The 16,489-nt window shown below is 42.1% G+C and overlaps 1 protein-coding gene across 1 annotated transcript in view; it reads left to right on the top strand.

Moving 5' to 3' along the window:
* Positions 1-5,351: 5,351 nt before the first annotated feature.
* si:ch211-166a6.5 (clustered mitochondria protein homolog) overlaps positions 5,352-16,489 on the top strand; it is a 14,977-nt gene continuing 3,839 nt past the window's right edge. The window contains exons 1-18 of the mRNA XM_048978490.1: positions 5,352-5,765; positions 7,345-7,460; positions 7,715-7,886; positions 9,704-9,841; positions 10,622-10,782; positions 10,987-11,141; positions 11,225-11,347; positions 11,807-11,939; positions 12,053-12,145; positions 12,950-13,662; positions 14,262-14,335; positions 14,435-14,539; positions 15,033-15,133; positions 15,225-15,377; positions 15,485-15,547; positions 15,640-15,875; positions 15,959-16,043; positions 16,133-16,286. Of these exons, the coding sequence (XP_048834447.1) occupies positions 5,720-5,765; positions 7,345-7,460; positions 7,715-7,886; positions 9,704-9,841; positions 10,622-10,782; positions 10,987-11,141; positions 11,225-11,347; positions 11,807-11,939; positions 12,053-12,145; positions 12,950-13,662; positions 14,262-14,335; positions 14,435-14,539; positions 15,033-15,133; positions 15,225-15,377; positions 15,485-15,547; positions 15,640-15,875; positions 15,959-16,043; positions 16,133-16,286 (2,821 nt within the window). The 5' untranslated portion in view covers positions 5,352-5,719. The remainder of the gene's footprint in view (positions 5,766-7,344; positions 7,461-7,714; positions 7,887-9,703; positions 9,842-10,621; positions 10,783-10,986; positions 11,142-11,224; positions 11,348-11,806; positions 11,940-12,052; positions 12,146-12,949; positions 13,663-14,261; positions 14,336-14,434; positions 14,540-15,032; positions 15,134-15,224; positions 15,378-15,484; positions 15,548-15,639; positions 15,876-15,958; positions 16,044-16,132; positions 16,287-16,489) is intronic.

The raw sequence follows: 16,489 nt of genomic DNA, 5'->3' as shown, positions 1-16,489 counted from the left end.
TGGTAAGTTCGGCTTTACCCGTAACAATGCAGTACATTGGCAGCAATTCGTATGAGAAGGAATAACCAGTGTCATTTAAAAATCCACGATGCTTAGTTAAGACAGTTCTCCATCCCAGTGATCCAAGCACACCAGAGATTGGCTAACCGGCAAAGGGTTCGGAGATAACATGATGATTTGGCCCCCTTGCTCTGCTAATTTGATCCCAATTGAAAATCCTGTGGGCCCTCCTAAAGAGGGAGATTAGCAGCCAATGAAAGTAGTACACATCTCTGAACAGCCAATGGGCATTTTCTAGGATGCTTCAGCTAAAATTGGGCACGATCGCATCAAAAAAACTGACAGGATCACAGACCTACTTTTTGGTCATTATACACTGCCTGGCCTAAAGAAAAAGTTGCATAGTTTAATATTTTATTGGGTCCCCTTTAACTTTGATTGTGGTGCACATTCATTAATGTCATCCATATTTACATTAATTTCCCATCAAGATCTTGTATTAATGACAGGTGAGTTGTACTACTCCGTAGTCGTCTTCATCACATTTCAAAGTCTTTAAATGGGGGTAAGGTCAAAACTCTGTGCCACCCAATTCACATGTGAAAATGATTCCTTGCGCTCCCTAAACCACTCTTTAGCAGGTCGAGCCGTGTGAATCTTGGCATTATCATCCCAGAATATGGCCATGCCTTAAGTTTAGAACAAATCCATTGATGGGATAACTGGCCATTCAGTAGATTTAGATATTCAGCTGACTTCACCTTATTGCTGCGTAACGTTACTAAGCTTTAATAAAGATGCTATCGTTGGATTTTAAGGACCTGCTGATTTAAATTCAAGTGGTGACTTTATTTGTTTTGGCCAGGCAGTGTATCCTTGTATCACCCTCCATGTAAAATAATAATAGGTACACTACCGTTTGAAGGTTTAGTGTCACTTAGAGATTTCCTTGGTTTTGTCCATTAAAATAACATCAGATTGATTAGATATTCTGTGTAGTCATTGTTAATGTTGTGATTATCATAGGAGGGAGGATAAATATATTGGTGTGTAGTTGACGTCTCATTAAATATTACCTGCAAAAGACCAGTCTCAATGTCAACAATGAAGAGGCAACTCCAAGCTTTTTGGGAAATGGGTAAATGAACACAGAGGAAGATTAGTATGAATAAACAAAACTAAGTTTGTGAAATGCAGAACAAATTAAAAGATGCTGGAATAGTACTTGACATCTGTCAAGCATGGTCTGGGACTGATTTTGTGATGATAAAGTGGGAAATTTGTACAGGGTTAAAGCAATCTTCTTAAAGATTGCTTTAACCCTCCATTTTGTAATGCCATGCCATACTCTGTGGACAGGGCTTAATTGGAGCCGATTTCATCCTGGGACAATGACCCAAACACAGCTCCAGATTATGCAAGAACTATTTAGGGAAGAAGCAGTCAGCTGGTATTCTGTGTATAATGGAGTGGCCAGTACAGTCACCGGATCTCAGCTCTATTGAGCTGTTATGGGAGCAGCTTGACTGAATGGTATGTAAGATGTGCCCATCAAGCCAATCCAACTTGTGGGAGATGCTTCAGGAAGCACCTGGTGAAATCTAATCAGGTTACAGGTTACTGCAACAAACTGAGATCTAGAATGGCCAAGGTCTACAAGGCTGTAACTGCTGTACATGGAGGACTCTTTGACAACAACACAGTTTGAACACAATTATTATTATTGTTACAATTATTATTTTAATTTAAAAAATGATTATTTCTAACTTTGTCAATGACTTTTTCCTATTTATTTATCTATATTTCCTATTCAAACTCATTTTGTGTATGTTTTCACAAGGAAATTTCTACCTTGTGAAACGTAGGGTATGTAACATTTATAAGGAGTGATTTGGGATTGCTTTTAATGTGTCTATTAAAAATCTGCAAAGAAACAAATTGTCATAATAATTATGTATGCAGGATATTGTCGAGGAAGTTCCTATTTTTGACCTGTCTATCCATAGGCCAGTATCCCAAATGGTTCGGGGATCATCCGGGTGCTTCTTGTGAAAAGAGTACTGAGGATTCCTGTACTTGTCAATAGTTTCTGACTTGCTGCTTTCCCATGAATCCCAATCTCTCATCGTGTCATTGCCAACACTAGCCGAGAATAGAGAGGCCAGCTGTTTTTTTCTATGTTCTTCTGGGATCTTGAGTAACTTCCTGAATGAGTTGGCACTTTGCCCTTAGAGAAATTTTGGCAGGCTAGCTGACCAATCCTGGGGAAGATTCACAGGTGTTCCCCATGTGGAGATAATGACTCTCATTGTGGTTCAGTGGAATCCTAGAATCGTATGTACAGCTTCATAACCCTTTCTAGAATGATATATTTAAACTTTTCTCTTGTGACTTCTGGAGTTTCCTTTGATAGTGATATAGAGAGACTGTGCTTGACTACGATGTAATGTTCACTATAAGTGATGTTTAGGTTCAACAGGCAGGCCGTAATCAATCCTGACTGTTTTCAATCAGCTGAATCTATCTACTAAATTTGGTTGAAGTTAAAGTTAGGGGCAATTAATTACAAATAATACAGGAAATTATGACTGAAGTTTCCCCCCCACCGTTTCCCTAGTCTACTTAATTAATCAAAACTTATAGCTGATAAAATTTAATCAAGGGTGCACTGTACTGGTTCATAACCTCAGAGTTACATTAAGAATTTCACTGGTTTATAAGGGAAAATGTTTTTCAAATTTTTGGAAGACTAAATGTATTGCAGATATCGGTATCATAATTTTCTTTATTTTTATCATGCTGTTGTAAAAAGTATAATTAGCTTGGGTTTGAGTTTGCTTCATTTACGCTTCTCTGGCATTAGAGGTTTGTGCGTACACATGAACAAAGTGTTTGTAATGCACATTTCTACATACAGGAAAAAACACATGGAAAATGTCACTTTATAGACAATACAGAAGCTGCTGCTTGTGATAATACCGATCAGCATCCCCATTCAGCAGAGAAAAGCCCCTAGGAGTTTTTACATGTCCTGCCCATTTTTAATTATCGCAGTGGTTAGTGTGTGCATAGTTTCTACACAAAACACTGAGCATATGGTAAGGAGGTTGGCCTCACAGTACTCTGTACTCCTGGGCCCCTTTCTCACCCGGGGGAGTAACTGTGAAGCGCAACTCCAACGAGCTCACATCACTCTGACACACCTGGTGATTTCACCTCAAGCTCCACCAAACAAGAAGTGGCCCACAGGCAGACTGTCATAGCGCTTCTGTAACAGGCAGTTATATCATAGGCAGCACTCTCTCCCACCCTGCACTTCACAAGTCTAGAGTGGAAACCATAATCATGCTGCTTGTTTGTTGATGGTCCGTGTCAAACTGGACACGTGTCAAAACAAGACTTTGTGCATATTTGATTGTAGAACTTACAGTCAGTTGGTTGTTTGGTTATATACTTTAATATACTGTAAAGCAGGGGTCACCAACATGGTGCCCCCAAGGACCACATGAGTTGCCCGTGAATTTGTTCTAAAAATAGCACAATTCACCAGCGAGCAGCATCTAAAATTAAATTTTATCCTGTTGCTATTCTTTAATCACATTTACATTTATATAGATTTGAAAATGACAATATCTTAAAAAAAAGCATTTAAAACATACATGAAGTTTCGATAAGCTGAGGAGGGCGTTTCAAACTGGAAGCCCTTTGTATGGCTCAGTACCTGTGAAGTAGCTCTCAGTTTCAAAAAGGTTGGTGACCTCTGCTGTAAAGGATAAACGTGAGTAATGTGAGACAATGTAAGTCTGTCAGCTCTTACGCAATAACTATCAACCATACATACCTTACAGAATAAGTAACTTTCATTGAGTGAAGTGGAGTGAGGTGGGGGTGAGGGTGGTTGATGCAAATAAAATTTTAATTACGCACTGTTAAATAAATAAATGTAAATGTAACAAGGCTCCAAATGACATGGCTTTGCTTTGCTTACTGAGTAAGCTGTAGCGTTAATTTAAAATTGCTAGTGCGTGTGCTACTTGTGTGTGTTTTTATAATATTAATAGTTGTTTCATTTTATTTATTATATCTATTTATTATTTCCAAATTTTTTCATATCTTGGCAGGGTATTGCAACTGTAACATCGTGCGATAAAAAGTTGTTTATGTTTTAAGCACAGTATCGTTTGTTTTACATTCTTGATAGTTACATGCCACTATTTTTGTTTTTGTAATGTTCAAATGTTGTTGATAAAGGGGTGTATGTTGAAGTACAGGGGATTTATCTTTTGTTTTTAACATGGTATTCAATGGAGAATCATGAAATTTCACTGGTATTCGTATTGACTACTAATTTTCTGGTATCGTGGCATCCCTAGTAGTAACACCACTAAAAAGGCTGCTGAACAATGTATTTGCACCTCTGCCAACAGGACCTCGATGCATTAGCATTGTTCTTTTTGCAACTTGCCATTATCAAGTAGATGAGTTGGCCTTTGTTTCAAGCTCATTTGTATGCTAATGATATTGCTTAAGGGACATGTCTATGGTGGAACTCTAAAAGCGTTCAGCTCTACACGATTTCACAGTCATTTGCAGTTTATAGATTGCCTATCTGAGAGGGTGGTGTATATGTGTTTTTTATGCGTACATTCATTTTCTTTGAATCACACTTCAAAAATGATCGTAGACCAAACGTTGGATGGTTTCTACAAAACAGAGCCCCAGATTACCACTCTGGCATTGTTTGACCAGATCCAGGTTGGTGCCTGAACCTACACTTTACATGTAGAGGGTTCAGTTTCTGCTGTTTATACACTTTATATACTTTCTCATGCTTGAAGGGATTTTCTGTTACTTAAGTTGTGTAACAGTTTAAAGCTTGTCTTTTATCTTTTTAACACTTCATGTTTCCAACAGGGTTAGATATACATATGGGCCCGTTGCCTTGAAATACAGTGTAGCAATAATTCTAGATGACAAACATGTTGACAGATTTTTTTTGTGTACTACATTTTCTTTAATTAACACATGATAGTAATGCCAAACAAGCTCACTGTAAAAAAAATAATCTAAAACGGATAACTTATAGAAAAAAATGTCTGGTATCAAGTCCTGTCTGGCTGCCTGCTCCCGTTCAAAGCAGTGAGTTATGTTAAGTGCACTTTTCTCTGCAAAAGTGTGAAGTGGTGTCATATTACCCAAACGCTGTGACAAAGATGGATTTTGCAATGAGAGCGTTCAGACTGCAGTTGGGCTGCCACCCCGGGGCAAATGTGAAAGATGATGTGTGGGAGCCACACCCTATTTACACACACATACACAGGGTGTGGAAGGGCAGTTTCAGAATGGGCTGGGCTAGACACACCTCAGAAACACCCAGGTGAAGCAGGGCAGCCATTAAAACACAGCGTGAGAGTAGGGACAGCATTCCAGCTATAAATCCCCTGAAGAAGAAGGAAAAGTGAGATAGGATTCGGATTGAGCAAGACAAGGGCGTGGCAGCCACAGAGACTGCGAGAGATAAGAGCTGATAATCAGACAGCAAGCAGGACCGACAGCAGCACAGAGGCACACATACTGCCCCTGTTACTCCACACACGCGTGTGCGGGAGTGTAGAAAAAAAAGGAAGAAAAAGGGGGCAAATCAGCTTGATTGTGACCCGCTGCCAGAACAGGAGACGGACGCAGAAGACGGAATAGAGATATTGTGTTTCAGAGAGAAATGAAGGACAAAGTGCAGCCAGCAGAAGACAGTATTGCAAAACTAGGTATGAAACTCTGTCTCTTGACATGACTTGTTATTTTGTACTACACCGGCGCTGTTTTTGCATGTGCGCCGTCTTGCTCAGAAATTAAAACACTGTCATTCTCTGCTTTTAAGTGCTGACATAAATACTAGTGAATATTAACAATTGTTACTGCTACAGTATGTGCAGTGCAGTGCGGTTTTTCTGCTGTTTATGAGTATCTACTTTCATATATAGTTTATGTCCCTGGTGGTTGCAAAGAGAAAGACACTCAATGTTAAAAACTTGTGTACTTGGGTATATCACTTCTATAGACGTGACAGTAAAACCGGGCTGCTCACTGCACTTGATCCATCGTAAAAGTTACTAGAGAATTTTCTAATTTTTTTACTGTGACAGATATTTTACCCAGAGCAAAAATGCAGCTCTTAGATTTTGTATATGTTGTTTGATAATGTTTCTCACATTAAACTACAGGTATTTATTTTGCAGATGTTTTAATATAAAGTGACAAATAAGTATGGTAGATAAATTACTAGTGGATCTGGGAGGCTACAGGGGGCATGGAGCTCAAAGATATTATGCTGAACCTTAAAATGAATCCCAAACAGGTTAATTGGACAAACGGACCCCATGTCTGTTGCTCTGTAATATGTCAGGAAAATTATATAATATTAACACATTACCACAGTGGGCAAAATTAACATTTGTCCAATTGCCTTTAGCACTGGAAACAGAAAATAATATTTCTGAACAGTAATTAGTCAGTCTTGAAATTCTGATGCTGCCGATACTCATAATTGAAGATTTACATGAAAAAAATAAATCAATGAGCAGTGAATCACCAGCTGGAAAATGTAGGTGGCATGTGAGCATAACTCTTTCAACTGAGTCATGCTTTGAGCTTTTCACTGAGTGCCAAGCACCCACTAATAGTCAGGAGGTGGTTTTGTTAGATGGTTTTAGTGCCTCTGTAGCGGTGCCAAACCTGGGCAGAGTATTCCACATGCTTGTAGGCAAATTCCACCAGTCAGGTTGAAACGAGTCCCGCCAGACTCAGGCCAGGTCTTGTTTTGCTGGAGGTTACTCACAGTCAAATGTCGGCTTTAGCATAACTGATCATGAGTTACTGCCCACCTTGTTTAATTGGTCGGTAGTCTTAAGACTTAAAGGTCTATAAAAAATATGAATAAAAAAAAATGAAGCATTTACAGTTGCTTGAGTTGTGGAAAATTGCTTGCCTGGTGTATATGAAAGCTGGTGTATAAATCAAGAAATGATAGAAAAATGTGCATCATTAATGTTTTTTTCAAATTCTCAGGAATCTCCAAAACTTTTTTATTACGTGCAGCTGAAATAAGGAAAGATACATTGTATTTATGAGCATTCTTGGTCCCTTGATTTTCTTGCTCCACCTGTTTTTACAAACCTGTGCTCATTCATCAGGTTATGCAGCCTGCACACTCCCCCGAGGCATTTTAATCTTGTTCAATCGTATTAATAGTGGGAGTGAAGACTGAACATTAGAAAGATTCTACACTGCCGTGCTTTCTGCATTCTGTAATTAAACTTTGTCATGAATGTCATATTCCATGCTCAGCCAATGGCAGCAAACTTCCTGGCAATGCCATGGGGCTCAAGTTGGCAGGAGAGGAAGAAGACGTGTCATTTCCTGTGAAGATTCAAGGAGCAGGAGTTGAACCTTTTGAGCTTCAGGTGAGGCATGGTGTTTCACTAAGGACTGCTGCTGTAAACTAGGAATTGCTGTATCTGTCTGGGTCTAGAAGGGCTGGTTTGGGGAATAAAAATTGCCTTTCAGTTAAAAAATAGCATGCAACCTGAAATTGTGAGGCAGTTTTCAGAGCTTTGGTGCTATTTAAGGAGATGTGATGATGTGGATTTTGCTTGGCCTGTGTGGGTCCACTAATACGGTGAATATGTGGGGGTGTTATAATGAGCATTCTGTTCAGGTCCACAGGTTCTGGCTGGTCCAGGATGCAGTTATGGCTGTACTGGGAAGGGAGGAGGTGGCCCCCCGCACCTCGCTGTCCCTCTCTTTGTCAGGAACCATACTGGACCCAATCTGTGAACTCCAGACCATTAAGGGTCTCAAGCCTGGGGCCACCCTAAGGCTGGTGGAAGGTAAGAGTCTACAAAAGTCTTCTACAGATCACCCAATCACATTTATTTGTGCTTCATTTATACAGGCTTTGTAAATGTACAACCCCAAATCAGACAAGTGGAGATATTTTATACCTCAAAATTGACTGAAAATTCTCTTTGCCCTGTATTACTTTGAAAATAATACAACAGCACGATATGTGATTTTTTTACCTCAATTTATTTTTCCCCAAAATAAACATTTAAATTTTGCAATGTATTTTAAAAAATAGTTTGGACAGTAAAGCAGCTACCACTATGTTGGCAATCTTTTTCACTTAAAACACACCCATGCTGTGTGTAAAACATACTCACATGTTTTGGGATTTTAGACATAAAGTGATGAAATATTTTAGCTGCAATTTGGCCCATTATTCTTGCAAACAAGTCTGAAGCTGTACAACAGTATGGGGTCCTTGTTGTCATGTTTATATTTCAATATGCACCACACATTCTCTGTTGGGGACAGGTAGAGCCTAATGGCAGACCAGTCCAGCACCCACACCCACTTCTTCCACAGCCATGCCTTTGCAATGTGTGCAGAATGAGTTTTTTTTATTCATAAGTATTCATAGGTGTCCCTGGAAATGACGTTGTCTTGAAAGCAGAATATGTTATTCCAGAATTTTTATATACCTATTCACCATTAATGGTGCCATCACAGTTTGGCAAAGTCACCTTTGCCAAATCACTGACACCACCCCATACCATGACAGATGCTGACTTTTGCCCTTGTTACTAGTAACAGTGTGGGTGGTCCTTTTCTTCTTTGGTCCTCCAAAAAGGACATGGAATATTGATTTGTCTGACCACAATACACATTTCCATTGTGCAATGGTCGACCCCAGATGCCAGAGAAATCAGCAGTGGTTCTGGACACGGTTAACATACAGCTTCCTTTTAGGACAGTAGGTTGAATCTGGCAATTGTGGATGTAACTACATACCACAGTGCCTGACAAAGGTTTGCCAAAGTAATCCTGAGCCTATGTGGTTATATCAATTATAGATGAATGACTGTTCTTGATGCAGTACCATCAGACAGATTGGAGTTCACAGTTATTCAGCTTTGGCTTGTGCCTTTGTCCTTTATGCACTGAATTCCTACAGATTCCTTGAATCTTTTAAGCACTCTATATGGCGCAATATCCCAATCCTTTGCTAACTTTCATCAAGGAACACTGTTTTCAGACATCCCAATGATGTTTTCACACAATTATTGGAAAATCGGCAATCCTCAGCCCATTTACTGCTTTTGTACCAAACCACAATTCCAATCACTTATTGATATCACCTGTTTCTAATCATGTCACTATTTAATTATTTGCTCCTATTTACTTCATAACTAGCTTTCCAACTTGTTTTGGAATTTTTGCAGGCCTGAGTGGCTGGAATGGATGTCTATTTACCAATAAAATAAAGCTGGAATAGCTTGTGTTCATACTGTCTGTAATGAAATCCGAGTCAAAGCAAATTTATAAATCGCCACTTTCTTTTTTATTTCTATTCTCCATACCAAACTTTTTCTGATTTGGGATTGTATAATAAAGATTATATAATGTTGTATAATCTTAATTTTCCTCTTATCTAAAGAGAACAATATGGATCACACTGATTTAAGCAATCGGTTTGTTGTGAGGTTTAAATAAAATTCAAAATGAATTTATAAAATATATGACCCAGTTCCAGATGCAAACTTATAACTGTTCCATAGGTGACTGAGTTAGTATGGCTTTTAGTGAATTTATCATTTCACTATGACCTCCTAATTAGTGTTCTGGCCCCCAATCCTCCCCCCAGATTCCTACACTCCTAGAACGATCCGAGTCCACCTAGCCCACCTACAAGATTTCCTCAGGGCGCCAAGCCCACAAGATGCCCTGAGAGAGGGTCGTTCCCCAAGTCTGCTCAACACCCTCTCTCCAGCACACAACACAGGTAGGGAACCAACGTCAAGCTGCTTTATATGCAACACAGGCAGGGAACCACTGTTAGGCAGCTTTATATCCAATATGGGTAGTGAACCAGTGTGAGGCTGCTTTATATTCAGCATAGGTAGGGAACCATTTTCAGGCTGCTTTATATCCAGCATGGGTAGGGAACCAATGTCAGACTGCTTTATAACCTGCATTTATTTTTAAAAAATATGAAGAATACCTAGATTGACTGTGAACCTACTTGGCTAAACAAATGCAGTTGACTTGCAGATAGATGTTTTCTGGTGAGTCATTTGGCTGCAGTACTGCATTTGCCATACAGGCTAAGGCAAGTTTTTAAAACTGGTGGCTTTTGAGCTCTTCTTGCTTAACTCCCTCTGATGACTTGGACTGAGTGAGATATGGGAAAGAAAAGGGAGAAATAAATAAGTAATAATTAGGGTTGAGTAGATAATCCCTCCATTCATCCATTCATTTTCTGTGGCCACTTGTTCTGTTCAGGGTCACGGTGGGTCTGGAGCCTATCCCAGAGTCTAGAGGACAATCAGAATGGGGCGCCAAGTCATCACAGGAGTAGATAATCATAAAATTAACATAACATAAGATTAAAATAGGCTATGGTAAATTTGGGTGCTGCGAATACTGAAGAAGAATGGGGTACCCAGTATATATTCAGAAGCGGAACTGCAAAGCTTGGGGTTCCCCTGTTTATGTTGTCAGAACAAGGGCTGAACCAAAGCTGTGGTAGATGGATAATGGCAACATTTTATCCCTGACTTAGAGAATACTCCGGGAGGTCAGAGTGGGAGGGGTGCAAGGCGCCTTCCCAGTGACTCAAAACCAGAACAGCAGACCATGGAGGGGCCTCCACCTGACTACATCCTTCCTGGCTCCAAAGAGCGCCCCCTGGTGCCACTGCTGCCTAACAATACACACTCTGAGGTACAGCTCAACAATGACGAATAGCGACGGGTAAAATGAACCTCTAAGCCGCATGTAGGGTAGAATTACAATACGCTTTCAATAAACCACTTCCCCATTAGCTTCCTTTGTGTTTAGCCAGGCTATGACTGACAGTGTGTACTGTCACACTGCTGATGATAACACACAGGTGTCATATCAAAGTTATCGTTTTTGCTCTCCCAGGTCCCAAACTGCCTCATAGACCTGTCCCTCAGTTGTTGGAACCCGCCTCCAGGAACCCGTAAACTACAAGGAGACTTTTTGTACATAACCGTATGCACCTTAGAGGGCCGCTGGTGTGACATCACTTCCTGTCCCAAGGGATTTTTCCTCAACAGGTCCTTTTTCCCCAAAAATGCCTACATCGTCCTGTCTTTTGTGAAAGAGTCAGCCATTTCTCATATTACTGTTTGTTCTGAAGGTCTACTCTAGATGTGTTTGACCCGCGGCCGGCCTCATCGTCACCACCTACTCACTGTCTGTCAGATCTGCTGTCTCAGATCAGCTCCGGATTCAAAAAAGCCTTCACAGCCCTCAGGAACCGGTAACACACACGTACACAGATATTTGCACCCATGCACGCACACAGGCAAAGAAGTAATGCTAATATATGACCAGTTCAAAGCTTGTTTGATATAAAAAATTACTAGGAATAGAAGCACCAATTAAAAACTATTTAAAAAAAAAATTCTTTCGTATAATTTCACATAAGCGGGGGGTTGGGGTGTGTAGCAGGTTGACAGGAAAGTATATTCTTTTTTCTTAGGTGGGAAATTACTTTTGTGCAGCAGGTCTGTGTAAATAATGTCCATCACACAATAAATAAATACATGCAGATCAATGCAATTCACACAATCCATAAGGTATATGAACCTGATTAAACTCTACGGAATGTGCTCAGACATGTGTCTTTGGAACTTTATAGGTTGTTAACGGTCAATTTGAGAAAAAAAGGATGCTGTTCCACTGGTGACTGAATCCTTGTGTTGTTGATTCCCACAAGCTCCCAGCCACCCCCCCTGGAGAACATGCCCACTCCCTACCGCACACTTAGCTGGCTGGGTCCTCCCTCCGCTGTGCGCTGTCACCGTAATTCGTTTACTCGTTCGGGCTTGGAAGAGCAGGGGGTAGCACAGGTGTGTACCTCTGTATGTTGCCCTGGTCATTACCGCGTCTGTGGCCGTGTGAGTGCCTTACAGGTCATACCTCTCATTAAAACATGTCACCTGGCTGTCATCACGCTTGCCAGGCTCCAGACTGGAATGAAGAGCTTCAGACAGCCAGGGATCTTCCTCAGGGCAGTCTGGAGGAGCGTCTTCACCGAGACAGAGTCTTACTGCAGGTACCAGTACAATGCTGGATTAGATCCTTCAGTCCTCATCAGATGCTCAGCTGTTATTTCAGGATCTGCGTGCGGCAGGGGCGTTGGAAATGCGGGGGACAAGGGGAATGCGTCCCCCCAATATCAGCAGATGCCCCCCCTTCTTCTCAAAAAACGAACATGAACAGATATCTGTTTAAGGATGGACCATATTAGAAAAAAATCTAACTGTGATCTTTTTGGGTTTCGCAACTGCATATTTAAAGCGTTTGTCATGATTCAGATGAAACATGAGACGAGTTAAGAGTGCATTACTTATCTTTCTTTATAAATCTAAAATTATAAAGTTATGTGATGAGAGTGTGTGTGAATTCACTGCACATTCAAAGCACGAGGATGAAACATGTGCCTAAGAAAGACTGTAGTCATGTACCCTTTTATCATATAGATCAGTTATTTTTATTAGTTATGTTGTGTTTAGTTGTGAAACTGGACTCTAAACAATGTTAATCTTATTTTAAATAATGAAATATTGATAATTTTTAAACTATTTTGAAATCTTTCTTACATCGCATCCTTTAACAATGTGACAATTGCATGTCTGTTCATTGCGAAGTCATGAAATACGATGTACATTGCACCCCCCCCCCCCTTGCCACTAGGCCAATTGTCCTGGTATTGTCCTGGTATTGTCCTGATAGAATACAAATTACACTCATCATGATGGAGACATCCTGGGTGAGAGCTGGGGACACTTTGGCAGGCAGCCGGACTGGCTGCCTTTATTATCTGCTATGATATACAGTGTTTTGTATGTCTGGCTAGGTGAACAGTGCCTTCGTGTGGGCGGCTGCTCAGGCAGTGGAGGCTGTGGTTGATGGCTGTGTGACACCAATCAATGGCGGAGTGGAGGAGGACCCGGCTTTCCTGTGCGGTGGCCTCTTCGTGAGCCGTGGCGGTGCCAGCGAGGGGGGTGAACGTGCCAACAGGGCAGCACAGAGGCTGGAGCTGCAGGGGGTGCAGGAGTACAGCAACCTGCTGGGCCACCTGCTGGGTCTGCACACACTACCCAGCGCTGTGGTGGACTACAGGGGTTCCCGCCTGCTGGTGCAGGGGCTGGCCCCAGGTCTGGATAGCATGGGAGGGGAGGCCAGGGGGCTTCTGTATGGCGTCTCAGCTGCCGTTAGTGAGGGACCTCAACGCCGCAAGCTGCTAGAGCTGCTGGCCCACGCTGCCAAGACCCTGAACATCCAGAAGCATGTGGTGCTCAGTCCCAGCGGCCAGCAGGTTCCCCTATTCAGCTCCATCCACACGCAGGGCCTACTGGGCGCCGATGGCAGGTTATACCTGCTCAATCTCTTCCACGTCCACCCTGCCGACGCCAACTACCATGTGGGGGAGAATGAGGAGCAGGCTGTGCAGGAGGAGGCGCAGGCTGACTGGCTGGAGTACTGCTCCTCCAGGGGCTTCCCTCGCTGCTTCCCACACAAGTTCTGCCTCCTGCGGCCAGAGCTCATCCAGGCCTTCATCCAGCACAAGTGAGTGAGACTCCATACCTGTATTCAGGAGCACAGGCAGAGTTCCTACGTTACGTTGTGTGTTTAGGTCGAATTTGTTGTGTGCATTCCTCATTATGAACAATTGTATTTAACTCAATTTTTTGTATATAATAGGCTTTATGGCAGCCAGTTCATAAGTACAAGTTGTCCATAAGACAGATGTTAGCCAAGGACATAGCAAGCCAAGAATTGCCTGTACATCAGAATTAAGGCCATGCAATTCCTCTTACTCCCTTTGATATTTGAAAGGAGCAATATTTCTACAATATTTATCTGACTGCCACTGTGATTTATCCATCACTAGCTCTATGTGTGTGCACTCTGCATGTTTTACCTGTGTGTGGATGTGCCCTGTGATGGATTGGCATCCCATGCTGGGTGTCCCTGCCTTGTGAGATTGGCTCCAGGCTCACCGTGGTCCGGATAATCAGATCTTGAAGATGTATGAATGATATGATCAGTTACTGCTATAACTTACCTGCATGAGCATCTTTTATTGTGACCGTCTGAGATTTAGTAACTTCTTCTATCTTCTGAGTCTCTCACCACCCCTGCCTCTCGTTCTTTTTCTCCCCCAGGCAGTCCCAGTTCACTCAGCGTGTGAAGGAAAGAATGGAGGAGTCCGGGGGGATTGCAGAATGCACAAAGACTGGTAAGGAATGGTGAATTTACTTCAGGATTTTACTTCAGGGATATAGTTGACTCTCAACTGAAATAGTTCCTAACTTGGATGTGTGTGTTGAGCGTGCAGGAGATCCACGTGGGACAGAGGCAATCAGAGGGGCCTGTAAGGATGTGGGTTCAGTCAGTAACATCATCTTTGAGATGCGCTTCAACCCTGATGTATTTTGCCCAGGTACGCCCCCTGCTGGAATGCTACTGTGTCACTACTCAAGTTTTGTCTCTATTGCATTTCTCAGAGCTCATTGGTGCCATGTGACGTCATATACCATGCAAACCTTAAAAAGAAATCTATCCCTACCTTGTTGCTATCAGGTTGCTCTGATTCCATTGCCCTTTCACTGGCATGAGGGTGCAAGGGTATAGGTTTAGTTTCAACATTGGTAGTGACCAAATCAGCCCCGAGCACCCCGCCTCCCTAAATACACATGATACTCCCACAATATTGGTAGGGACATATTCCTGCCATCCATACCCAAATCTATGATCTTGGATGAGGGCCACATTTTCAAGTTCCCCTTTCCTCCCTCATTGCTTATACCAACACATATTTAATTTGTATGTTACACAAATAGCCAGCATCCTACAGTACAGTGGTTTGAGCTTCACAGAATGAGTTTATGCGCCTGACAGTGAGCGTGTGTACTGTTTTGGTTAATCTAATGCAGGTGTGCAGTTTCCAAGCTCAGAGAGCAGCAGTGTTCAGCTTCAGGAGACGCTCCTTAAAGAAGCAGCCAGCTTCCTCATCACCAATCAGATTCCTGCCTTTGTGAGTGCCAGCGCAGTTCATTTTGCAGTCTGCATTACCTGTTGTTGATGTCATGCGGATTACTCAGCGGGCTACTTTCTTGCATATCCAGCTGGACGACTGCCTGCAGTTCAGGGTGAACCCAGTGGATGGTGCCACACTGTGTAAGGCCATGCATCAGAAAGGCATTAACCTTCGGTACTTGGGCGAGCTGGCCATAGCTATCAGCCAGTCAGAACACCGAGAGAGGCTGCAGCATGTTACTGTAAGGCTCTGTTCCCTCTTTGTATTGGGGCATCTCCCCATAATTTAGAAATGAATTACAAACATGTGGCAATAAACTTTCTCTCACTCTTGTTCCCTCTTCCTCAGAGACTCGTGTTTGGCGAGATAGTAATTCGTTCAGCCAAGCGCATTTTCAGCTCCTATGTACAGGTGAGTCAGTGATTTACACCATATTTGTAAGCATCTCTTGAGTGTTGGCATTACTTTATAATTTATAACTGTGAGCCCTTTTCTCGCTACAGAATGTGGAGGTATCCAGCCTGTCAGCGGCGGTCAGTCACTTCCTCTGTTGCCTGCTGGTGCCCCACTTGAACTCCATTTCTGCGGCAGAGGAGTCAAAAAAGCGGTCAAAGAAGCGTGGCCGAGGGGGTGGGGCAACATCTGACACAATGGCATGGAGCACGTTCAGTGGCACAGAGCTGTGGGGACTTTTAAATCAGGATGCAAGAGACACCTACCATCTTACAGAAGGTTTAGGGTGAGCGCCAATTAAGGAATGATTTATATGTGCAAATACAGATATACAGATATTAAAGTACTTAAAGTATATTGCTGTTGCAGGACCAGTGCTGACTATCTAATGGAGCAATATGGACTGCAGAAATTTTCGCTGCTTAGAGGACTCTGTTTGAAGACAGGAGTACAGGTAGGAGGCACATAATTGAAACGACAGACAGAACCAGGACTTTTTGCAGCTTGTATTACTCTCAAACCACTGTGTCAACCTCCCTACAGCTGCGTCTCAGAGACTATACACTGGATAACTGCATCAAGGCCCCCATTAGCCCAGATGATATCATCAACATGTTCCCTGTCGTTAAGCATGTAACTATGACGACCAGCGATGCCACGCAGGCATTCAATTCGGCTCAGAAGAGCATTGAAAAGGGTAAGTGTCAGAAAATGAATTATATGGCTTTATAAGTATCAAACTTTAACCATAATGCAAGTCCCATCATTGGTTCTCCTTAATTCAACACAGCTTACAGCAGATTTGTTATGATTTAGTATGATATGAACATTAAATGTAATGATGCAACAACTGGTTCAAGATTTGCAACTTCAACGTGCAACTTCAAGTTCAAACAGCTT

The sequence above is a fragment of the Brienomyrus brachyistius genome, chromosome 2, assembly GCF_023856365.1.
Source record: "Brienomyrus brachyistius isolate T26 chromosome 2, BBRACH_0.4, whole genome shotgun sequence".
NCBI classification, from domain to species: Eukaryota; Metazoa; Chordata; class Actinopteri; order Osteoglossiformes; family Mormyridae; genus Brienomyrus; species Brienomyrus brachyistius.
This window is presented reverse-complemented; position numbering and strand designations above follow the sequence as displayed.